This window comes from Anomalospiza imberbis, chromosome 3, assembly GCF_031753505.1.
Source record: "Anomalospiza imberbis isolate Cuckoo-Finch-1a 21T00152 chromosome 3, ASM3175350v1, whole genome shotgun sequence".
Lineage (NCBI taxonomy): Eukaryota > Metazoa > Chordata > Aves > Passeriformes > Viduidae > Anomalospiza > Anomalospiza imberbis.
Window position 1 is genome coordinate 20,510,552 of NC_089683.1, and position 27,026 is coordinate 20,537,577.

At 38.4% G+C, this 27,026-nt stretch overlaps 1 protein-coding gene across 2 annotated transcripts; it reads right to left on the minus strand.

The window, feature by feature from the left end:
* Positions 1–1,240: 1,240 nt before the first annotated feature.
* Positions 1,241–26,899, minus strand: TDRP (testis development related protein). 2 transcript variants are annotated; one of them, XM_068183567.1, is made up of 4 exons: positions 26,660–26,899; positions 14,436–14,495; positions 5,286–5,389; positions 1,241–3,041 (listed from the first exon to the last, which is right to left on the minus strand). In XM_068183567.1, the coding sequence occupies exons 1-4, from the start codon at positions 26,765–26,767 to the stop codon at positions 2,696–2,698; spliced, it is 618 nt and encodes a 205-aa protein (XP_068039668.1). In that variant the 5' UTR covers positions 26,768–26,899; the 3' UTR covers positions 1,241–2,695. The 2 variants fall into 2 exon arrangements, with proteins under 2 accessions (XP_068039668.1, XP_068039669.1); XM_068183568.1 differs by lacking the exon at positions 14,436–14,495.
* Positions 26,900–27,026: the final 127 nt, after the last annotated feature.

Genomic DNA, 27,026 nt, shown 5'->3' on the forward strand with positions numbered 1-27,026 from the left:
ACCTTCTTCTAAAACATTTGACACAGATTGAAATGCAATTTCAAAACAAATATTAAGAGACATATTCTACACTTATTCCACATATGGAGCTGTGTATAGCTTAAGCTCTTAATGTTTAATGTAGTTAAGCATCTAACAAAGGTAAAAGATGAAAGGACCCCATTCTGAAAATTCAGACACATTTATAAACATGAGAGAAGAAAAGCTCACACCAGTGAGTTCTCAACAGACAAATACATTATTAAAGCATAACAATAAATTATATTATATTTAATAATGTTGATCCTTAAAATGGTTATTTCTGAGGAAATACCACTTAAAAAGCACACCAAAACTTTCATCACTAGGAGTGAAACTGGATTTTACATATCTCAATTTCCCACTTCTGTTTTATAATAGGCTTCATATTTGTGAGCATATTCTTTATCATACATCTAAAAACAAATTGAAAAAGGTTGCAGTTAAGCTGTGCATCAAACACATCATCAAGGTGAGAAACAGGCACTTGACAGTATAATGTGCAAGGCAGAACCCTTACTGGTCACAGTATAAATAGTTTCTTCAGAAATGAAATTAAAACTTCTCAGTCCATCTTTGAGAATATTAAGGGCTGCTAAAAGATCTTTTTCTGTTCTTTCAGATCAGTACCAACAACCAAATAAAATACTAGCTCATGTCTTAGAGGGTATTCCATAAACTATAAAATGCAGCATACTTTACCCAAGAATACTAATTCTTTCTATAAATAACCTTAGAATACATACTTGCCCAAGGCAGAGAGTTTACTCAGACTAAACAATGCAATATAAATGTTAACCTTTTCTCCCCTATTAATACTTTTTAATATCTAATGCAAATTTTACAAGTATATTTGCCAGTTGTAAGATTTTGTTTTCTAGCACAACACATCACCATTCTTTTTGGTAAACTTAAGAACAATGTCTTTTAGCATCCTATCAATATTAGGAAAAAAAACCCAACCTACCAAAACCATTTTGCTACAGTTTCCCTCCTGGCACATCTCAGCAGGAATCTCCAAACAATAGCTATACAGGAACTGCAAGCCAGAAAACTACACATAAATTGGAGGAGGAGAAAGAGAGAGCTAAGGGAGGAATAATGTGGCAGTAACAGAAGCAAGGTCAGAAAAAAAATTGCATGCATCCCTTTTCATCAGCATAAGCTTCTTGCAAAAATATGTTTACAAGGCATCTGTTATATAAAGGTCTATACTTTCTTGTAAAAATGCTGATTTTCTCTGACATGCTAGCTTCATCTTCCAACTGCACTGGCCATATTGCTAGACAGTCAAGTTTCAGTTCTGTAACACCAGTTTAACAATCTGGAGAGAAAAGGCCTACAGTTCATTTCTTATGAAACTTTTGGTTTGATTTTTATTCATGAATGTTAAAGTAGTCTTTGTGTGGGTCATATAAACAAAACAGAAACTGACTTTGGATCTGACATCAGCTGCACCACTAGTGAGAGACAATATGCTAAAAAGAGGCACTTTTATTAGTCATATATACATTTCAAATCTCAAGTTTAACATTTCACCTTCTTTTATCAAAAAATAAAGCATCAGTAGCTAATAAGATGGAACTTTTCAACAAAAATGCTTCAGAAGTTGTGTGCATGCACATACTTGCAATGGCTCAGTTACTCAGCTACCCTGAAAATGCTGGAATATAATTCTATCATTGCTTATGCAGTAGGAAGGAAGGAAAAACACAGTCAAAACCAAAAAAGTTGTTTGTAGAACAAAGATCAGCTATTGTAAAACATATGCCTTTCCATAATAAACAATTTATTCCTATATCCAGATTCAATATTCCTCCAGAATACCAAGGTCATCTTACATTCTACTCAATGCTGTTTTCCAAATTTTCAATAATTTCTATTTTTGTCATAACATGCATCTTAAATACTGAGAACCTTAGCTTTGTCAAAAGAAGTTCAATATTAAAAAAAAAAAAAAGCAAACAAACCAAACAAAAAACAAAAAAATGACCAAAAAATCCACAGGGGAAAAAAAAATCTAGAACACAAAAATACCCCAACTCTGGAAGACCTATTTGACCTGACTGTTGGTAACAATCCTGTAATGGAAGGAATTACATCAGAGTAGTATTTTCCCATGTCACACAGAGTACAGCACAATGTGACACTAAGCATCTTGTATGCACAAACTGAAGCATAAGCTGAGGCTGAAAATTTGGAAAACAGTACTAAGTACAAGCACTCTTCCTGCAAGTGACAGATTGGTATTCTTAGTTAAAAAGGGACAGCATCAAAACTAAAATTTTGAATGGCCCTCAAATATCAGTAAAGAAGCAGGACCTCAAGCTAGTGGCAGTTCCTTCATAAGGCAGTCAAATTTACAACCAGTGTATACATTCACTAAGGAATTACATTTTTTTTTGGTAAAACCAACAATCTGACATACCGCTGAGTCTGAATGTGAAATATAGGCACAAAATAGATTCTCTACTTTTTTCAGTATGGAAAACATAGCTATCAACAATGTAATAAGAAAATTTACTATCAGGTGAGCAAAATTTGTAACAATCTGAATAAAACAAAGTACTGTATAAAGGTGCAATATTGAGCAGATTTGATTTTGGTTTAAACATGTGAGTAAATCATGGAACTGTTCTCTTCTTACGTATAAAGTATTTCACCAGTATTACCAGTATCATTCTAGTTCTTCCCAGTTGTCAGTAAGGTTACCTTTGCTTTGACGTCTAATACTAACCAGCTTTCCAGCTGATTTGATACTCCACCTGGAACTGTTTCCTGAGCTGGCCAGGTTTGTGTATTTTGTGGAGCCTTTGGTTTCATCTTCCCAGCCTGACCAGGCTGTATAGTCACTTAAAGGAGTTGCTGCATCACTGGTAGAGTCAGCAGTGGTAATCTGTGGCGGTTCCCATCCCTCAATCTCATCTGGTTTCCTAGATGGAACATTCTGCTTTATCACCAAACTGTCCCAAAAACCTGGCTTCTTTTCAGACTTCATCTCTTCCTTTAATTTTAGGTTTGTTCTAGAAAATAACAATGATATCGTGATTAATTCCTTCACTTAAGAGTGTATGTAGCAGTTATTAATATAATTAAGTTTCACAGTAAGAAGTGCTAATCATTGTCAGCCTGTGGCAGCACATCCGTTGCTGTCAGCTTCAGGAAAAACGCCCTCACATACACATAAACCTAAACACAGCAGAATCTTGCAGTGATAAATCAGAAGAGGACTGAGTATGGTCATTTTCTATTACAAGAGAACTGGCACACCACCATCCCCACCCCATTCCTGTGGGGTGAACTCCACAGAGCTGCCTTTGGAAATGTACGAAGTATTTTAGGATCCATTTGAACAATTTAGGACTTTGACAAAAAAAAACCCCAAACAAAAATAAATTTTAAAAAACCTAGGACCACAATAGTAGAAGGAATATGAAAATGTTCTAACACCAGCTTTAACACTCATTATGTTACTCAGTTTCATATACCTGCTACCGCCTTACCAGTTAAACTTTATACCTTAAAATAGTTGATGTACACAGTATTAGGACTTTAAAGATACCAGGCTTTTTTATTAATATTTTCATAAAGATCCACACAATAATGTGATAACAGCTGTTTTGTATTTCTGGTAAGAACTCTCAAAATGCTCCTCCGAAACTCAAAACATAACTGGAACTTCTCTCTCAGAGATTTGAAAGGCTACTCATATTATTACTTTTCTTATCCCCTTAAGAATCTTTAACCTGAATAATTTTGCAGCGTGAAATATTTAAATTACAGGATGTCAAATATTTATGCATAACTTTATATGCAGGATTATGTATATAATCAAATAATGGGCCACAAGGAAAGGTTGAACACCAGGGTTGAAAGACACAACCTTTAGGGTTCAGTGAGCTAAAAAGCAAATTGAAAACATTATCTGTAGTAGCATATCAATTCCTTAGCCACAACTACACCCACCATTGAATCTCTTTTAAATACTTATATTAAAAAAGCTTTGTTCCATTAATGAAAGTTTATCCCTATCATATTTAAACAAAAGCAACTCAACCAATACCTTTAAAAATTACTTTTCCTTTACTGGATTTTGAATTTATGATGCCTCAGAATTTTCATCTTGCTAAAACCAGCCACAGACTCTGAACACTTTTCTTGTATTTTGTAAACAGCACACTTAAAAGTTGCATGGGTCTTTAAAAGTAAAGTAAAAATCATAGTATATAATTCAAGAAAAATATCCTGAACTTAAAAAACAGGCAGTTCTCATAGTAATACCAAAAAAACTTTCTGCATTGGTATCTCTGTTATCATACTTCTGCTCTCTTCACTGTATTACTTGATTCTTATATTCAGCATCAATTGCAAAGCATTGTTACAGGAACCTAGCATCTTAATAACACCCATAAGATTGCACAGGGTTAGTAGATGGGAATTTTTGGGAAGTGTCATGGAAGAGGCTCAAATGGAAATAAAATATACGGATTTATATTCTAAATTGTTTATTTATATACATAAACCCCCTATAAGCATTGCATATATGTGGTGTTGCATCCTGAAACACATTTATTTCAAAGTAAACTGGAGACAATAGCTGCTACAGCAAAGTCTTATCAAAGCTAATATTTGGCAGGAATATTTGGTATATTTGGTTTGTAAAAGGCAGTGAGGTAGCACATGTAGGTAAAGCCTACAGATGCTTGTAACAGGAAGATGGTCAGTCCTGGAAGTGTGTTCTGTCCAGGAGGCTGCCCTCACCATACCAGCACACAACTGTGCCAAAACACAGCTCAGTGCCAACAGGGAAGCCTTGCAGATCCTAGTACAGCTACTCCACTTAACCTTTCTAGGTGTAGTAAGACTTCAAAAGAGAGAGTAAGGCATGTAAAAAAGGGAATTTGTAAACTCAACCATAATTAATCCCTAAGAGGAAAGTGAAAGTGTGAGAATGACCCTTTTACTCATAACCCTTACCACTTTTCCACAGCAAAAAAAAAATATTATGCAGCTTAATTCCTTTTTCTTCCTGACGAACCCAAAAACATTTAAAACATCATCTGTCCTTTCCTAATACAGCATGCATGCCTTATTCATTGTAAGCTTAATGTATATTTAGCTTTGCCCATAAAACTTCCTGTGTCGCTTTGACTTCCAGCAGTTGGACAATGCTGTTTCTCAGCAGCCAGCTCCATTACTTTGCACAGGTATTTTCTGTATTTTAATAGTGTATTTTAATAGCAGATAGACCAAATGGCTTTACTCACCCTTTGGATTTTGGAGACTTGCATCCTGCTAGCAATTGCTGTTCATCATCTTTATTGAACATAGATGTCACTTCCTTCCAGCCCCGGAAACTTGCACCTTGAACCTACAGAGAGAAGTAAATCCTCATCAGTGTGGGTGACAGACTGACAAGCACAGAGTGGGGCTGCCACTGCTGCCACTGGGGCTGGCAGGCAGCAGTGGCTGTGTCCCCTGCACGTGGTGCCACTGGCAGTGAGTGACTCCATGGAGCTGCAGAGGATGGCCATGCCTAGGAAAAGAGCCGCTTGAGAGCTCTCCCTTGCTGAGAAAACAATACAAACCCTCTCGGTTTTGTGATGTCATCGAGAACAGCTGGGCTCCATCTTAATGTATCACAGTAAGAAGGGAATCTAGGCAGCTTTAAAAACAGTCTAAAGGGCTTCAGTAGACATAAAATGAAACAAACTGTCGTGTCTAGAAAGAGTCAACAGACAGGACAGCCACATACATTATGAAACTCTTTAGATTTAACCTGCTTTACACATGTTGTCCCTCTCTGTAACCACCAAATTACAACTTCCTGCCCTGCAAGCAAGAAGGGCAAGAGCACTGGCTCACCAGTGCAATGTATGATGTGGCACTGCTGCACTACAGTGTGTTCTCTAAATTTACTGTGACCATTAAGCATACAGCATAAACTACTTTTTTAACTTTATTAAATGTTTGATTCTCCCTCCCTCAAGGCAAAATAACCAGGTATAGGATACTTTTACTTTGATAGCATGCTCACAAAAACACACAAGTGTGTGCTCAGCACAGAATAGGAAGGTTGCTGCTCTTCTTCACAGGATCCGGTAAGAATGGCAGTAATGGTCTGTCAGTGTTACTTGACTGTATTAAAAAATATGATACATTAAGAAGTATAATAATCAAAACAAAACCACAGCTGTCAAGAAAAGCAGGAGTTTTTGGCATTGGCATGTAATAATAAGACAAGGGGGAATGGCCTTAAGATGAATGAGGGTAGCTTTAGATTAATATTAGGAAGAAATTCTTTACTTTGAGGGTGGTGAGGCACTGGAACTGGTTGCCCAGAAAAGTTGTGGATGCCTCATCCCTATAATTGTTCAGGGCCAGGTTGGATGAGACTTTGAGCAATCATGTCTAGTGGAGGGTGTCCAAGCCCAAGGCAAGAGGGTTGGAACTAGATGATCTTTTAAGGTCTTGCCCAACCCAAACCATTCCATGACTCTATCATCTGTTATCTTACTAAAATTCTAGTATTTCAGGCCTTTTTGGGAAGGAACCTTTGCTACCAAGGCAGAAACACAGCTACAAGCGGCACTTAAAAACTCTATTTCCTTTTAAACTGAATGATGCAATTCATAGATAAGCTGTTTTATTTCAAAATTGATGTTTTATCAAGTCATTTTCACCTAATAAATTTGCAGATTATGAAAACATAGAACCACCTTGTTACTAGTTTTCAGATAGCAATTTAAGACTCTTAGCCATAGGAGAGGAGAGCCATAGGAGAGGCTTAATTGAAATTATTTTGGCCTTTAAAGAACAACATTTCATTGATGAAATGCTTGGAGACAAGCCTTTATACACATACATCCAATGTAACAAAAAGGATATATCTGTACATACACCTTCTTTAATTTGGAACATCATACATATTTTGCCAATGCAATTCCAACCTTTGCTGCACTGTCTGAAAGAAACCAGGAAGTGCAAGAGTAAAACCAGAACCTCTGCCTACCATGCCTAAGCCTCCTTTTCTACACCTGCCTGCACCGGCACCAATCTCCTGAAGCATCTTTTCAGTGCACAGACCTGGAGGGAACAGCTCACTCTTGATTGTCACTGGTGGCATACTCTTGAATTCACACCTTAGTGAAGGAGGAGGTCAAACACTCATCTCACACTTCCAGAAGCTTTTTTGTAACCACTGAACTGTTTTTAAGGCAACAATCTTGTTTTTTGACTTCTGCAGTCATATAGCTGACACATAATAACGAAACTCCTCAGAACAGCCTGCTGAATTTCCATGTTTCTTTTCAGAGTTCTTTAAACACTTTTAACAAACTGATGAGTGCAGCTGGAACAGTTACAACTGTATCAGCTGGTAGGAACAGCTCAGGAAGATCTTGAAGTCGCCATTCCCTCGAACCATCAGGTTGACATGCAGCAGCTGTATAGCCAAAATGTGCTGGGAACCATCACAAGAAGAATTAGACAAATTCAGACAGGAGGTCCATATATGAATACCCCCAAGGGGTGCATCCTCTAATACCTCAAGACAATGATTCTTGAAGTTAGGGGAAGAGGCCCTAGACCCCAGCCATATTATGCTCTCCCTGAACACCATCTCCTTTTACCACAGTCACAGACTGCCAAAATTTAAATCAGTTGGGAATCACATACAACCTCACAGAGCACTTGGAGAAAGACCCATATCCCAGAACAATTGGCTTCCTTGCAATGGATGTCAAAGGAAGGTCAGTAAGTAAAGATAACACTTCAGTAAGCTGACTCCTCACCACACTGGAGACTTGTTTGATGTAAAACTACTAAAGTTATGCAAAGTATGAAAAAACAGTACTGATATGGTATTAAAGTATCAATCCACTGGCAGAAGCTCTGTATATCATTTTTAGTATGTAAGTCTCTACACAAAAGTATTACTCCTAAAATTTCCTAAGAGGTTTGTAAATGTAACTGACCCGATTATATTCTCAAATCTTTAAATTACTTTTCCCTATGCCATTGGAAAAAAGATATAATTCAACATCCAGAATTCACAGAAATTCCATCCTTTACAGCTGGAAAGGACCTCTGGAGAACATCTAGTCCAACCCCACTGCTCCAAGCAGGGTCACACTCAGCAGATTGCTGAGGATCATGGACAGCCAGGTTTTGAGTATCTCCACAGCTGGAGAATCCACAACCTCCCCAGAAAACTGTTCCTTTGCTTCAACATCCTCATGGTGAAAACATTTTTTCCTATTTTTAAATTATATTTCTTCTATTTCAGTTTCTCTTGCCTATTCACTGATCAACCTGAGAACAGTCAGGCTCCATCTTCTTCACACTTCTCTCTGCTGCTAGTGTACAAGCAGAAACCTTTCTTATTGCTCACCAAATTTCACTCTAGGTGAGTTTAATCCTTTCTAACCCCATCCCTGCATACTCAAAGAGTGTATCTATACTCCCCTCATGTCACTTGACCCTACTTCTACCTCTAGAATGCCTCCCTTTAATGTTTAAGGTTTTTCAGGAATATCACATTCATGCCTACTGCCACCTTTGTGTCCTTCTCTGCCTGTTGGGTTGGGCTTGAGTCTGGAGTAGGTGATCTTTGAAAATCAAAGCTGACTGATAGAACCAGGTGTACACTCAAAACCAGGATTAAAAAAAAAATCAGTGAAATGCTCATGGGACAGCTAAAAAAAAAAGGGAGACCACTATTAAGGAGGAGAGCACTATTACTGACTACAACTGTAACATCAGGTGTTAGAATTATAAGACCACATTGGATGCTGCAGTCTACTATTTTTCCAAAATGTCAATGAGAAACAAAGCAGGAACTTCTAAAGAAGCCATTTCAGTATTCTCTGAAGTAGAAATATAGGCTGGTCTCAGCTGTTTGACTATGACAGCAATTAATAAATTTTCTCCTGTATCTTCCACTTTAGGTTGGGAATACCTGTGCAGCAATGTCCTGTGCAATCACTTAAAAGAATCAGTAAAAAGTGAAATTCAACATACATATTAATCCATCAACTGGCAAACCATTGAGAAGCCATCATGGTTTGTTTCAGCTGGTATCTTAAGAGCTCAAGACCAGAGCACAGGTTCTTTTCCTTTAATTCCTTCTAGCTTGTGAAGTACTTTTTTTCCACCCTGAGAAAGCTGCCATTTAATTAGTGTATCATCTGAAAGTAGGAGTACAAGCAGTCCTCCTAGAACATCATGCAAAGGATGTGGTCTCTATCCCTGGTCAAGCTGTCTGCTGTTTCTCCTGCTTGCTGCTCTCCCCTCTGCTTTGCCAGTGCTCCAGTATCAGTGCCCATCTGTCAGACAGATCCCCAGAGAGAGGGGATCAAAAGGTGGCAGATCTGCTTTATCAGATACTGATGCTGACAAGGGTCAACCCAGGCCACTGCCTGCTCACTGATACTGCCTTCCTTATGCTATGGTTTTGTACCTGTGTGATGCTGTGGAAAACTGCTTCAACTGCTTAAGCCAGCAGAAATCTAACTCCCTCATTTTTGCATTCTTTTAGGTTAGTGCTAAGAATCAATTCATCAAAGATAAAGTATTTGGAATTTAGGGGCAACAGCACCTTTTTTGTAGCAGCAACTATTGTAACACCTGAAGCACCCTCTGAAAATTGCAGTCATCTATCAGCTTTCTTCCATAATCAGAGCTTTGTACATACATTATGGCTCCCCTCAAACCCCTAAGCTCCACTCCAATCTCAACCTTCACAGTAATACTTCAGCTGTTACCTGTATTGATTCAAGTAAATTAACTGTATGCAAATTATATACGTTGACTGCAATTTTTCTTTCTTTAGATTAAACAGGGAACAAATGTCTACTGATAGTTAACTTTATAAAATGCCCCAGAATGGGTCAGGACCTCTTAAACTGGAGGTCTCCTACAAAATTGATAGGTATTATTACCAAAAATTACTTCAAGGACACCATTTTTCACCACATCAACAAACTCTAATGTTTACATGACTATCTTCCCATAATAGATAAACAGGCAAATGTACAATCAAAGAGTCTACTGGGAAACAGTAAAGCATCACTAGGAAGACTTTTAAGTTAATTTTACGGTCAAAGGTAAACAGTTGATAATTAGAGCTCTGCTAGAGGGCAAGAATGTTCATGAAACATTAGGGTAAAAGGCAACAAACCAGGAATACTAACAGCTGGGTATAAACTAAAGTAGTTCAAATTTCAAAAGTTTATTGCACCCAAAAAACTATGCAGATACAGATGGATATATACTAAGAGGAAAATGGTGAAAATTTAACTGTAAGCAGGTAAATGTGTGCATCAGATAGATGGTTAATGCAGGCTAACATAATGGGAGAGATAAAAAAGCACAGAATTCAATCAAGTCAAAGAAAAATAACAAGCTTTGGGTCACAGAGTTAGAGGTACAAGACAAGGAGTTTACAAAGCAAGAGATTCAATTATGTTTGAATTTACCCTGACTGCATTAGGAGTGGGTACCAGTACTTTCAGAATATTCCTGGTTAGACTCTTCTACTTCCTGACTGCCACGCCAGCAGGGCTCTGGAGCACAGAAATCACTCTCTGCGGGCTAGAACAAGCCACATGATAGAGTCTTAGCAAGCAAAATAAGCAATTACAGGGCATTCTTGCTGTATGCCTGCAGTGAGAACCAGCACTTCCAATACCATTGTGTAGTTAAGCAACTAATCCCTAAAAAGGCACTGCTCAGCATGTATGAAAGGAGATTTCTAGGAATTTATATTTGGACCATGTTTCACCCAACCTTCATAATTATTTTCACAGAGGATTGACAACTGGTGAACTAAAATTCTCCAGTTAAGCAGAGGCACTTCACAAAACACTCGCAGAAATTTTTTATAAATATAAACAAATGAATGGTTTTTCCTCTTGACTTGGCTGAGAAGAAATATTTGTTTGTTCCACAGATTCCCTCACTCCTCCCCTAAAAAAAATTGAAGCTAAAATAGGAAGTTAGAGATATAATTTTCCATATAAGTACCTTACAGTTCAATAAAGTTACAACTAAGTGTTTAACTGTTAAAAATCAGCTTTAATTAAAGAAGCATTCTTCCCACATGACAGGAAACCTCTTCAAAATGAACGAGAAGACAAATAACCAAAATTTAAAAACCAACTCCCCTCCAAATTTGCCTTACAGATATTAAAGCATTGGTGGTGGTGGGGATTTTCTCAAGCTAGCCAGCTTCTGATGCACAAACTAATGGTTCTTGCTGTGTACCAACACCCTCAAATCCTTCTGAGCAGAGCTGCTCTCAATCCATTCTCCACCCATCCTGTACTTGTGTTTGGGACTGCCACGACTCAGCTGCAGCATCTGGCACTTTGCCTTGTTGAACTTTATGAAGTTATGAAGTTCACACAGGCCCACCTCTGTGCTGCCAAGGTCCCTCTGGAAAGCATCCCTTCCCTCCAGCTTGCTGACAGTATCACACAATTTGGTGCCATCCACAAACATGCAGAGGGTGCACTCCATGCCACTGTCCATGTCCCCAGCAATGATGGTGAACAGGCCTGGTCCCAACCCCTCAGGAATGTCACTTGTCACTGGCCTCCACTCAGACATTAATCAATCCACTGGTCATAATTCTTTGCATTTGACCATGCAGCCAATTTCTTATCTACTGAATGATCCATCTGTCAAATCCACATCTCTCCAGTTTAAAGACATGGATAAAGATAAAGACATGGATAAAGACATGGATATTAAAGACATGCAAAATTCTTTGCACAAGTCCATATAGATGACATCAGTCGCTCTTCCCTCATTCACCAATGCTGTAACACTGTTGTAGAAGGTCATCAAATTTGTCAGGCTTGATTTGTCCTTAGTGAAGCCATGTTGGCTGTCACCAATTCCTTCCTTATTTTTCATTAGCCCCAATATAGTTTCCAAGAGGATTGGCTTCATGACCGTGCCTGGCACAGAGATGAGACTGAATGGTCTGGAGTTCCCTGGTCTTCTTTATAACCTTTTTTGAAAATGGGGGTCATGTTTTCCATTTTCCAGTCAGTGGGAACTCCACCAGATTACCATAACTTCTCAAGTATGCTGGATAGTGGCTTAGCCACTTCTCCACCAGCTCCCTTATGACCTACAAATGTATCTCACCAGGATCCACGGATTTGCGTGCATTAAGGTTCTTGATCTATTTTGTTTCTCAAAACTTTGTCTCTTTTCAAAATCTGGCCTGAAAACAACTACAGATTAAGTTTCTACTATACTTTTATTTCAGAAGCTGAGCATGGCAGTGAGACCCCCAAAGACTGATTTTTTCAGAGGCCAAATCATAGAATCATTTAGGTTGGAAAAGATTTCTGAGATCATTGAGTCCAACCTGTGACCAAACACCAGGTGGTTAACCATGGCACTGAGTGCCATATCCAGTCATTCCTTGAACACGTCCAGGAGTGGTGACTCCACGACCTCTCTGGCCAGCCCATCTCAATGCTAACCATACATTCAGTGAAGAAATTCCTGTTGATGTCCAACCTGAACCTCCCCTGTACCGCTTGAGGCCATTTCCTCTTGTCCTGTTGCTGGCTAACTGGGAGAAGAGGCTGACCACCACCTGGCTACAACTTCCATTCAAGTAATTGTAAAGGTCTCCCCTGAGCCTCCTTTTCTCCAAGCTAAACACTCCCTGCTCCCTCAGTCACTCCTCATAGGACTTACTCTCTAATTCACACATCCAGGCAGAGTGTGCACACAGGTTCCAGTTTCTGCATTTTGCAGACCACCACTGAAGCACTCATAGTTCCTCACTTTGAGATGTCATGAGGCTTTTTAACCACCTATACCTGCCTTTTGAAAGAGCTGTGATGTGAGAACTAGAAAAATTCAGCACTGCAATCAGCTTGTCCTCAGTGTTCAGTGGGCAGCTTCCTGCAAGAGCAGGATCCAAGACCATTTTCCAAGCTCCACCTGCAGCCTTTAGGACTAGCTCCCACTTTTAGACCTCCAAACCTAGGTCAAAGGCTTTCCTCCACAAATGGGCATCAACACTGTCTTAAACCTCAGGCTTTAAGAGACCAGGAAGGCTGTCTCCCCAAGGAGCACACACACTATTCATCTCCTACCTTCTTCTTCAAGAATTCTGTTGCTCGTCACCACATTGTTGCAACATGGAGATTATTTTATTCATGACATGTGTGTACTGGAAAGGCCACAAATGCAATTCTTCAGCCTTTTATTAACATATAAAAATTTTAGAACTTCTGGAATATCACTGTAGTGACAGCTTCTATGACAACAGAACAACCAAATAAAATACAGAATTGTTTTTAGAAAGAGAAGATGAGAAGGATAAGGTGCTTTCTTGAGAATAGGTTTTTAAGACAAGAGGGTTTTTCTTTAAAAGACAAAAACACTGCAGTGGTTTATCTGGTGACATTTCTGTTTTTTTAAGTCAGAACACACACTTAGTAAGCCTTCCTGAATGACTAAGAAAGGGGCAAAAAAAGTTTCAATAGAAAATAGATTAGTTTTACGACTATCTCCCTAAACATTTATCATCTGGTATAAAATATATGGTAATTTATGTTTTCATAAAAAAGAATATATTTCTTCAAAAGGGTAGAAAAAGGTATAGTACAATCTGACTTCTATTTTCAAGGAAAATCATGGTGCATCTGAAGTAGAACAAAAAGAAGTAACAGAGACAGATGTTCACTTTATACATATTAATGTAAAGTATCCCATTACACTAATGAACATATTTTAAAATACTTCTCTTTATACCTATGGAATTTCAAAACAAGCTCTAGCTTATTATAATAACTTCCACTTCTTTCATCTTCTACTAATGTATTTTAAGAACATTAAAGAAGACTCTTGGACACATATCAAGGTAAAAAAATTTAACTTGCATGCCTCCTTCTCTTTCCTGAAAGATATACAAAATAAAATCTTTAACCTCTTGTGGTCAGAGAGCAACTGGACATATAATGGAATAAATAACCCCAAATTCTTCTACTTTTCATGTTTTTATTGCCAGCTGCAGCTAGAATTTACTGCTTCTTTAGACTTCAGCAATTCCTGTGGCTTCATATTTTTATCTTAGGCTTTAATAGCCATCATTGGGAGGAAAAAAAAAATCAGGATGCCTTCCCCTCCCCATTAATGAAAGCAAATAAGGCAGCTTTCCAACTACTCCTGCACTACTAATATTACTACAATAAGAAGCCCATGACCAAGGATTATACATAATTATAAAATCATCAATGAACTATATAAATTCCTTAATCATCTGTCCATGAAAAGCTGGACCCTTTCCAATATACACGGACTGAAATATATATATGATATTAAATGTTTTTGTTTTTTAATGTTTTTAATTTTGAAAACTAAATTTTCAAAGAACAGGTATTTACCTTTGTTGCAAGATGTGACACAGAAGATGAAACTTCATCATGAAGAAACTGGTCTTTATTCTCAAAAGAAGGATAAAAATAAAAAAGGCCCATAGTCAGTTTTGGTTTGACAATTAGCACTGACATATTTTAGACTATTCACAAATACTTTTATTCTATTTGGCACATCATTAATGAAAATTGACAAAACATGATTACAACACAAAACTAAGTAAACACCACTACTAAAATATAAATCTACACTTAGAATTATGAAAAATCAAACCCTTGAAGAACCAAAACCCCATACCACAAAGGCAGAAACACCCTTGCATCATAAAAAATTTAGTCCAATTAGTTTGATTTTACCTTAATAGTAGTATCTTAACTTTTTTGGATCTGCACTGAGTTTCTAAATACTCTACTCAATGATGGTTTATGCATTGTCTTGGCTGGGGGGAGAGGAATGTCCCAGGATTTTTTCCTCCCTCACATTAAAAAGCCCTGCATTTCCTTAACTCAAATAAAAACTTTCCTCCACACTTCTTTCCCCTCCATGAACAACTGTAGATTTCAGAAGAAAACTAGAGTGCTAAATGCCTGTGAAGGCTATTCAGTAGGGAAGCATTTCTGCCCATCTTTGCATTAAACTGCTATGTTAGTATTGTCAGGTCCTCCTGTTACTATCAGTGCTCTCTTCAAGACATGGCAAGTAAGATCATTGCTGGGAGTACTTTAGAGGTCAAAGATAAAGGAAGTGGGACACAGAAGTCAGGAAATCTGAGACTTTCAATTTCTTCACTCTGTATTTCAATAAGAAAAATGTTACCTTGTTTTTTCCTCTACATATGACTACAAACAGAAACATTCCCAAGTACAAAGCCAGAACAGCTACATATGACCAAAAATATTTAACCCCAGTTTAAGTAAAAAATTAAAAGAATTAAAAATAAAAAGAATTAAAACAGAAAAGTGGAAAGTGTTTTTGAAGCAGCAGTCTCACTAAATCTCCAGGATTCACTCTGGTCCATATTTTGATTACGTCAGCCACTTACTGTTTCAAAAATCAAATTTATCAACTCGTTTTTTTTCAATTAAAGTAAATGCTAAAGAGTTGATATGCAGTCCACATGCACATATCTCAAGACACCTAAAACACTCATTATTGTGGCTCCTTTGCATTGCCAAAGGCCTCCTTCACTTTGCTAACAGCATCAGAAAGAGGTGAGAAAACCAGCACAAAAGTATTATGTATTTCTAGTCATGTGGGCACCCAGATGTATCTGTTTCATTTTGACAGACCAGCTTCAAATCCCATGCATTTTTTAATACTTATTTATTTATATTTCTTTTTATATATTTATTTACATCCTAATGTTTCCACTTACTTGACAGGCAATACTTTATATTGTACAAGGGACAAGGATAGAACATTCCTAGAATAGAGTAGTGGAAGACCATTGCTCTATACCTCAATAGTATTTGTATGTTGGAATAGAATGAGATGTAGATAGCCAGATTTACTTGCTAGGGTAGAACACAAAGTCAGGAACTCATCATTCAAAATGAGACTATTGCTTCCTGTGGATTGCAACAAGTTATTTAACTTCCGAATTCAGTTAGCTGTCTAACACAGGAGGATTGTAGGTAGAACACCAAAAATGTTAAGATTTGTGTAGTTCTCTCAAATTAAATTCAACTACTTCCACTCCTTTTGGCTTTTTTATTTCTCTACTTTTAAGAGAAACATTGGCCATGTTTTAAATGGAAACAGCTCACACACAGTATTCAGAAGTCTCTCTCTTTCCCTTCAACACTCTCAACATCAAACGTTGGGGTGAGGTTGCAAAGTCCTAAACTTAAGACTATGGAGTCTCTGGTAGGACATGGCATGAGCTAGAGAATACATCACCTGTTTTATCCAAATTTTTCCCAAGAACAAAAAGAAATCAACAAGAACTAAGAAATCTCCAAGGGGAAACACGTTAAGAGAAGAAATTTTCAGACATCCAGAGTTGGCAATAACTATCATTTCAACAACCAACAATACTACCTCCAGAACAAACAAGACACTATTAGTACCTTTCATAGAAATAGCACCTCTCATTTCAATTCTTCCAGCTCTCCAAGTATCTTAGGAAGGAAAATGAAAATATGAAAGTGTATAGAGACATCATGTTCTAGAAGAGAGAAAAGATAAGAGTGTGAGCCTCTAGCAAGGCTGACCACAAGGAAGTGAGAGTGCAAGGCATTTTCACAATGACAATTTTTAGGAGAAAACCTCAAGATGCAAAGAGCACCATATAGGGCGATGGAGTCAGCATAATAAAATGTGAATACCATTGTCAACAAAAGATGTAATTAACAATAAATAGTAGACAAAAAGGGGTATTTATTTGCTTCTTTTAAAAAGGGACAACTATGATTGTGTTGCTGTATTAATACAGTGTTACTACTCATGGTTATACGAAGTGGTACCTCCTAAGGAATGAGACACAATGTTTGCAGCAACTATACTCACGCAACCCAGGCTGATGGTAAGTGGACAACACAAAGTTTAAAGAGATTAAATCCAAAGACTGAAATTCATTAAACCCTCAAGAAAAAACTGGTGAGAATCCAATCCCTAAAATACAGTTTTTCGGGGCAGAAGACCAATAAAGTATTCACAGTATCCTATTAAATACACTGCTGAAGAAAAAGGGGACTTGGATAAGGGCAGAGTGCTTGTGATGGGATCCATACATCCCATGCTTTGCTCAAAAACAGCCTGTAGGTTTGAATTCAGTCATTTCCAACAGACTAGATTTGAAAATATTTTGTGGAAAATCCATCCTTAGGGAAAGCAGACAGAAGCAGACTAATGCCACACAGTAGGAAGAGAGTGGGAGAGGAGCAGGTATAGGGGTTCGGAGCCAGCTGTGGCCCACATGGCAGGGAAGGACCTGTGCTCCTTGCAGGAGGGATGGGCTTTGTATAAAAAAAAATATATATATATACAGAGGAAAAGAGCTGAGGGAGGGAGGGGACCTGTGCCACCACTGAGAAGAAACCAGGAGGAATGATGAGACATCACTACAACCCATCTTCCCTTGTTACCCACAGAATAATTTGTATTTTTAAGTGATGCACATTATTACACCCTTCTCCTGATACAACTTCCCTGCTTTTGTTACTATTCTGAGATGAGGGAGCCTACGATTTGGTTTATCAATTTTCTTTAAAGGACAATCTGCTGTGCAGCTACATGTCAAAAAAGCTCATCTTCCCTCTTTATCATGCTGCATAACACATAGTGATACTGAACATTCATAAATTATTTCAGTATGTTTTAGTCTGGTTGGTTTACAGGTATGACATTTCATTGTTTTACTTCAATTTAAAAGAAAAACCTGGACTACATGACAGTATTTAGATATTTCCAGGTGAAAATGCTAACACTAGTGGGAAATGCTGATCAGCAGCTTGAATAGCCCTCCAGTTCTGGCAGGAGAAGGTTGGTATGCACAGTGTGTTTTCATAAGGAAACAAGTGCCCTTTTGTTGGACATACTGCAAACCATAAGGTACTCAAGGGACTAATTCAACTAGCACACAAACCTTTTTGTACCGAGATCAAAATTGTAATCTGCTTCCCTCAGCTTCCTTTGTGGTAAAGTAATTAATTAGTCTCTTTAGATCATTCACTTTCATAATTCAGTCCAAGATGAAGAATGCTGAACATCAAAGAGTTAAGGGAAATAATAGCATCATTTCATCCTGCATGCCCTTCTTATGCTCTAGTAAGTAAAATGATATATTATCGATTTTCTCTGCCCAGTTGTGGGAGTTTCCCATCATACACACACACACACACACACACATACATTAGCTTTGCAAACATAAGAGTAAACAAGAGTAGGTCCTTTTGGAACGAATTCTCACCCTTCTACTGACTTATTGCATGCCCTCTGCCTACCATCACATCTCATCAAGGACTGAGTGTAATATAAAGTCTTGGTAGCCATGCCTGTAAGAGTGAATAAGATTATGTACCACAAATGTATGATTTAAGTGGAAAAAAAATCCCAAAACGAACAGCACCTGAAGAGATACATTCCAGGGAAGAATTTAACATAATTTCCAGTACTCCACAAACCCTACTAAATAATTTAGTGATAGGAGAGGGGAAGGGTTAAAAAAAGAAATTGAAAAAATCATTCAGGAAATCACAAACCTGAAAGTCAACCTCTGAAGCTGGAAAGATTCCCAAAACACTGATTACAAACCAAACAGTAGAACAACTACGTATACAGAGCCTGACCAGAAACAACACAGATTAGGAAGAGGAGATCACACAGCCAGATCATCATCTTAAAATACAGCTAACAAAAGAAAATATTTCCTCACGTTTGAGAAGGATTTTAATATAATGTAAAATGATATAATGTAAAATGATATAAATAAGACTAAAGGTGATTATTAATGCAAAAAGCCACCCTGCTAATCTAAGTTTAGAACTGAATCAAAACCAATGCAAAATACACTCAAACACTGAGTAAGAAGAAAGTTATCAGTAGAAGAGCAGTGGCATTTGGCCTCTTTTTTTTTGCTGTACCTGTAATATCCACCTGGAAAAATTCAATGCATGGACATAGGCTTTCTGAGTCAGGAAATTGATGCAACAGTGATCAAATGTAAATGGGCACTGAAACAACTCTAGTAGTTTCAATATTCCTTTAACACAGCTGAAAAACAAAGCTGAACTCTACCTGAACACCCACACAAAACTGAACATGCCTTTAAGGAAAAACAAGGCTTTCAATTTTAACAAACAAAGGCTGCATTACTCAATCACACATCACTTTCTTCTTGGACACAAGGCTATGTGTTCAGTAGAAAAACTCCAGTGCTGAACTGTAAATTGCCTCTGCTCCTTTCTAGCAGAGATATCCTAGACTGAGATGAAGATAATGCGATCAGCCTCGTCCATATTTCATCTACTGCTAGATCTCAATCTTCCATTTGTATGTCCCTAAAGCAGTGAGTGAATCAAACCAGCCATCTGGGCAGAAGGTGTAAATTGAAAATTTCCTTTTAATGTCACCAATGAAAGTATTAACCTAGGTATTTCTAAAATCTTGCTTAAGAGTAATTTGGTATTTTAAACTCATTTTTTCTTTCTATAAACAATACTTTTCCACAACAGATTGCTCCCTACACTTAGAAAAAACATCTTTATTATGACAATAAACTATCTAAATAGTGACAATGACTCCTATGCTACAAGTTTCCTCTGCCAGTCTTCAGCAAACCCAAAAATGCTTTTGTTGATAAAGAAAAAGAAAATGTATAATATAAGTATGTTGAAGAATATACTTTATTTTTGGCATATAGTTTGTAGACAACACTAATTTGGAAATATGCTTTTAAAATGTAATTCTTCTAAAAGAACATATTTCACTCCACTAACTTTAAAAAGTTTGGATGACTACTTCAGGTACAGGAGAAAACCCAACGTATTTAAAAATTCTTCCATCTTCTAGGCTCCTGTCTCTCATAACTGCCTACTATTCACCAGACCAACTGAGAGGTGAAAACATAGGGAAACTGGTTCTCATCTTTGAAATAATTTTAATTTATACAGTACTCATAATAAAGATGATACTCTTTTCTTTAGCATCCACAACTGTTAAGAACTTGCTTAGCATTTTCAAATTCTGTTTTATTCAACCACTTCAGTTGTTTCACATTCCATTACATTTTAAAACAGAATATCTAAATTATTTCCATATTTTTTCTGTCAATTGATATAAATGGCCAAGTGTAGCAGAGAAGATTAATTTCAGAATGTAAGTATTTACACAAGAATACTTCTGTAGTTCTGAATTTTATTGGCATTACAAAGAGAAACATTGGAACACCAGGTTCCTATGCTCTGTTTTTACATCAATACACAAGGTTACTCTATTAAGTGTTTACATTACTGTGCATCTCTGTAGTAAGATGTTATAATACATCTTACTCAGACTTTGCTTCTCTGAAATATTTTTGAAAGGATATTAAAGATTAAAATATTTTAAAAGATGATATGTCATTAAGAATTTAGTTTTACCTAATTTATAATATTTCAAATATCCTTCATGAAATGGAAACAGCCATATTAAGATCAAAAAAGCATCAGAGTCAAAACTGGAACAAATAAGGTCAGATAATCAATTTTAATTCAATTTCTGTAACAAATCAACTATTCCAGTGAAGTTTTCAATTTTGATGAAGATTCCAGCTGAAAATCTGTCAATTATTTTTAACAACTTGGCCACAGCAGAAATTCATATTTGCTGTTTCCTTAACCAGAAAACAAACCAAGAGATGCTAATTCAAAAGACAGTAGCTGACATACAATTCTTATTCCACCATGGAATTTACCATTAAACTACATGTCTCCAATAACGGTCTTGGATGAGTAATGGCCTAGTACAGTTTCTGCAAAATGGGCTGAATGCATCATTTTTTCTTACAGTGTTCAGCAGCACACGTACAGCTTCCTTTTGATGTGTGGCTTTTATCACATGTGCAGTGATCACAGACATTTTCCTGGAGCTCCTCACAGAGAACCAGCAGCAAAACTTGTTGGAAATGTACCTTTGATGATGACAGAGCTGAAAGAAAGTCTACCTAGTAAAGTGTTCAGCAACTTCTAGTAACTCTACTTATGTTATGGATGTCCTCACACAGTTTGGCAAATAGTTTCTACAAAAGTGAGGAAAACATAAACCTACTTTAACAGTAAAGAATTAAAATGATGCATTCGTTCTCAAAACCATTTACATTTTACTTTGTATATTTATGGTAGGTAGGAAGTCCAGCAGAGGCAGGAGAGTATGGCTCCAGAAACCTCACAAAACCCCAAGAAGATGCAACAAATAACTTAGGGAAAGCAGATCTCAAGCAAAGCTGTAGAGGAGGAGATGCTGGTGGATTTGTGGAATTGTGGGAGTGGATAATTCTGTGTTAGGCTGGAGGGGAGGAGGGCAGACACGGTTGCTGCTGGCAAAGCCAGGCAATCAGAGCCACTAAAGCAGAACAGGCTCGAGGAAAGATGCAGGTGATAAAAGTGACAAATGGGGGAGAGGAAGGGGATGTACTAAGAAAAATCTTGAAAGTAAGGACAGATTTAAATGCAAATTTCCTGAAACAAAGGGAGGCCAGCTGAAGAAATGGAATCTGAAGGATGAGGAGGACTTAAACTTTATGCCATAAGCAACAACATTAATATCAGCAATGGAATTTACAGGAACTAGGGGATGGGAAACCACAACATAGGTATTAGAAGCTGCAGAGGAAGTAATCACCATGAGTATGGGAAGTATGGGTCTGCACAAGAATTTCAGCTGTCTAGACAGCAAGAAAAAATAATAATTGAAAAAAAGAGAGAGAGAGAAAGAAAGCAGACTTGACCTGGAATTCATGGAGGAAACAACAGTAAAGTCTAGGACACAAAATCTCTTTCACACAATAGATAAAAAGCACTGACAACTTGCAGGTTAGAGGCTTGGCTGAAAGAAAAAAATATATAGTGATGGTGTCTGTATAGGAGACCAATCAGACAATATGTGCTTTGGGACTTTTAAGAGTCAGAATAAGCCAACAGAGAGGGGATAAGAGGTGAGAAACAGATCTGATCCCAGCCAACTGTGTAAAAAATGACAGTATAAATTAAAAAGTGAAACACCTCAAAAATGAAAAGGATTTAAAACTTAGAAAGCTGAAAGCCACAAAAGACACTGTCAGCTCAGTGGAGGTCCAGAAAGACTGTGAGAAAGAAACAGGACCCACTCAAGAAGCTGCTGAAAGATTTTATGTGGCAAGAAGGAGGAAAAGCAAGAAAGGCAGGCCAAGGAAGGCTCAGGAACGTCTTTGCTGACAGTACCCCAATCGAATGTTCAAGAATTATGACAGAATTCAGGTGATGGATTTTAGCCAGGAAAATGCCACTGAAATGTCACAAGAACAACTCCAATGAAGAGGAAAAAAACAGGCTAGCAGAGAGGAGAAGGTATGATGGGATTATTAGAGTACTGAAGGCAAAGCCCGAGACACACAGAAATGGCTAGAAAGTGAAAGAAAGGCATTAGCTGGATTAACATTTTCTACTTTATTTTTTTAATTAAAAAATACCCTTATTCAACGTATTAGTACAACATAAGAAAGGCTGCTCAGCTTCCACCCATTTCCGCAGGGCTTGTCTGAGTTCAACTCATTTCAAGATGAAAGCCAGTATTAAAATTGTACTAGACACTTAAACATCTTCATTAAAAGAGATAACTAAAATTCTGTATAGCCAGCCTTCAAACATCCTGAGCAAGTCTAAACAAAATTCAGCATAAAACATGTTTTTGCACATATTCTCTTTGAACATAAAAAATACATCTGGGAAGAACAGATCAAGGCTAGGGTTCTGAAATATTTTTACATGAAAGACAGAGTTTCATTAGATAATATAGGTCAGCCTGACACCCATCCCCTCCCCTAATATATAGATGTATTTTAACATGGAGTTCCATTTTACATCAGAGTTACACGCGATATTGACACAGCATTGACATCTCTGAGAACTGATTAGATGGTAGGATTGCATCAAGAAGAAATTCACACAACTGCCAGAACAATGCCTTCCAGAAACCAAAACCCAGCAGTTTTCCCTTTCCAAAAAAACAACTACAGTTTGAAACATAATGACTATATTCCAAACTGAACGCAAGTTTGGCATGCACCACTGTACATTTCTAGCATATTTTTAGAGAGACACACACATTAATTTCATCTCATGTATGTGTACTATTTATGCATGTCAAGTTACCTTCATGCATTAATTATAACTTAAGTGAATAAAGCACCTTCATTGCACAAATTAAAAATACTTATGCTTCAAAGCATAAATGAAGATACAGTCTAAAACTGTCTGGTCTAAAAAAACCTCATAATAATCCACAAATTTATTTACACAAGTACTGTTTCAAAATGTACTTGTCTTTCTTATCTCAGGAAACACCTTACTATTTTAAATAAATGTAAACAATTCAAAGTACTTGAATGCATGCAGAAACTTTTACTAAAAAGTGGCCAGAGGCTTACAGTTCCCTCCCTTGCAATTTTCATGTTCTAAAATTTGTTTTTGTTCTCCCCTGGAACAAAATCAAACCATTCTGTATAACACAAAACTAGAACTGTCAAAACTTTTTTTTAGATCAAACTAGGCTTTTCTATTTAAGAACTATGAACGTCTACAATTTCAAATGTCTGCTTAAGGCCAAATCAGGCTTCCATATCTAAATAGGATGATTAAAATTTCTCTGGAGTAACAAAGGGGTTTTTTGTGTTGGGCTTTTTTTTTTTAACTTATAGTAGACTAATGCTTTGTTGCTGTCTACTGCAATGTCCTAATTATTAGGTTGCACAGTGAGAACTCCTTCACTCTTTCTCAGCTTTGAAGAAACAATATACAGCACCAACATTTCATTATACTGGAATACTTCCAACGTGGTTTGCTTTAATGACATAGATGTGACTACCAATTTCTTGCCTTTGAAGTAAAAAGTTTCAGCCTTATTTATAGCATGAATGGTAGAAGCTTAAGGATTTTCTTCCCAATTGCTTATTAAAAATGAAAATAAAGACAAAAGATGGTTGTTGAGAAAACAACATATCATAAATCAAAGTCAAAACACAATGACTCTCATTCATCTTCTCTTTTACCAAATGATATATCAGAAAAAGAAATTAGATCTAACAGTCGACTTCTGCATGAGATCTAAAGCTGGGCTTCTTAATTTACTAAAAACCACTCACAATAATTATCTAGATTTGGCTCTAACAATAAAAAATCAGGGATGTCCTGGATTCTTCTCATCTTGATGAGGTAATCCTTCATTCACAGCAGGCTGTACCATAACAATTTACACACACTCTGAGGCATCCCCAATGCACAGCTAAGGTACCACAAGAACTGGCCCCATAACTCCTCCAAGCTCTTACGGTGCTGCTGTCCTCCAAAGCCAGAGGGTTGGCTGACACAGGTCAGGATGCAGCAGCAGAGAGTGCAGATCATTACCAAATCCCTCTACACATTACTGGATTTCACTCCCTTACAATCATATTATTGGGAGAAAAAAACAGGATCTGATGAAACATCAAAAATTTCAAATACTAAAAGCAAGGTCAGCTACAACAAGCTGAACAAGTACATTTGGTTCCCTTGACACCTGTCCCAGCCATGTTTTAGATACACTGTGCCTATGGCTGACCTAAAAGCCGCTCTGATCATGAGAATTACAATGTCAATCAAGTGGTCAGAGCTCTCTATACACTCTGTTCTTCCTTAAAGTGTACACAAATTCTAAAATGACTACTGCTATATTTTGGGCAGGATGCTGCATTCCTTTCAAAATATCTTGATTTTAACAGGCAAAATAACTATTAGCATATAATCTTCACTCCAGCCTCTGTGCCAAGCTACACTACAGTTGTGCTAACCTTACTGAATCCTTTGTCTTCTAGAATATTGAATTTAGTGACTTGGAATAATTATTTTTTCTCCTGCCACCCCTCAACACAAAAATCAGTATCCCAGTTCCACTGGGAGCTGAAAAGGATTTTTCTTAAAATTCACAAAAATGCAAACCTTTTTCACAAGAAACCATTGTCATCACCATTATAACTTGAGACTTCAACTAATGGAACAGAGGCCCATGACAGTAAAAGACAATTAGACTGGACAAAATAAAATAAACAAACTCCAGCCTCTGTTGCTAAAGTAGAGGGCTGGGAGAATTGTGTGGACAGATGTCTGAAGAATCCTCTCCCGACTGGGAGGCTATGGTCAGGAGCCTCAAAGGGGGCTTGGATCATTAGTGGTAGAGAAAAGGAGCAGTGAAGAGTCAGTGGGATTTAGTGGAAGCTTTCGGTGACCTTTGGTGTTCAAGGAGGGTTTCAGGAGGTGAGCAAGTCTACAAGGGTTATGATGGTACAAGCCAATAGCTTAGCAGAAACTGTGGAAGTTTACAAGCACCTCAGGATAGGAAATGTAGGAGGCAGAGGTTAGATGTTGTCTGAGAGGTTGGGGGAGATACTTCAGGTCACCTCAAACCCCACAATCCTCCTTACTCCACTGAAGGGGGTCTCCAAAATGAATGCCCATTCCTCTTCCACAGGAGGAGATCCTAGTCATCCCTATGACACCCCATAGCTGCTGCCAAAGAAGTAGCAAGGGCTATGGCTCGACTGTTTACTGTGCAGGGAAAAGGGCAAGGCAAGGCTAAACTAGTGGTTGTGGCTACTGGAAGATGGAGAGAATAACAGCTGTGACTGGGAGAGGCTGCTCTTCAGCAGTTGCCACACGGGTTGACAACTCACAGAAACTCAAGGTGAGGATAGTTTATCCAGACACACTCCAGCTCTTTCAGCAAGATAAACATGGGGTAGAAAGCTGGGAAGGCTTTAGTACCTTCTTTTTAAAAGAAACCTCACTGTTTTGCAACCACGGGCAATTGCTTATTCAGAACCACTCATTCAATATCTAAAGTAACTCTGTGGCAACAGAAGATTAGCAACTAAGCTGTATTGGGCAGTACAACTGGCTTCTGAGCTGGATGGATACCAATTGCTACCAAGTTTTTGAAAGCAAGTCAACAAACATTTTTTTAGTTGTTTTCCCTGATACTCAACGGATACCCTTCCCTTCAAGTTATATTTGTTAAGAAAGTCACTGTTGGTATTTAATTTAACACTTAATAACAAAAGCTTTCAAACAAGATTGCAGCTATTTAAAGATAGTGAACTACTATTAGTGAAACCAAAGAAAAAAATCAGTCTTGCCAAAACATCAGGGCTCTACACAAACGCGTAAATAAAGTCATGTTCTTAAAAATCCTAGTTTAATGTATTGTGCTTAACAGATGGGTTGCAGTGCCTCTGCCTAGGGTTGGGAGAGAAAGTACCCTGCGGTAGGAAGCCACTGGAATGAAGGACAGCAAGTCCCAGAAACGCCGGAGGCCGGCTGCTGGAAGGAAAGGCCAGTGGACAGGCCAGTCAGCACCCCAAAAACCGGGTGACAGTCGCACGATCCGCTCAAACACTCCCAGCTCCGACCAGGGCCAGCCTACCGGCACATCAGGGTGGGAAAACTGATTACTCATGCCGCCGGAGAGCAGGGCAGCGGGAGCGGGGCCGAGCCTCACGACCCCTCCGAACCGGGCTCCTTCCTACCTGGGGGGCAGCGAAGGCGGCGGCGGGCGGCGGCCCGCGGGGACGGGTCTCCTCCTCCTCGGGCGAGTCGTCCAGCAGAACTTTGCTGCTCTTGTTGAGCTTCCACATGGCGGGCGCGGGGCGGCCCCGCTGCGAGCCAGCAGCGAGCGGGCCGCGGCGGGAGCGGGCGCTGCTCCGCAGCCCCGGCCGGGGCGGCTGCGCTCGGCAGGGCTGTCACCCCGCCGGGGGCTCCCGGCCGGCAGGGAGAGAGGGAGGCAGGGAGGGAGGAGCTGCCTGGCGGCGCCGGGAGCCCGCCCCCCGCCGCCGCCTCGCCCACCGGCCTGCGGAGGGAGCCGGGGGTGCGGACGGGCGGCCCGCGGCGGCGGGC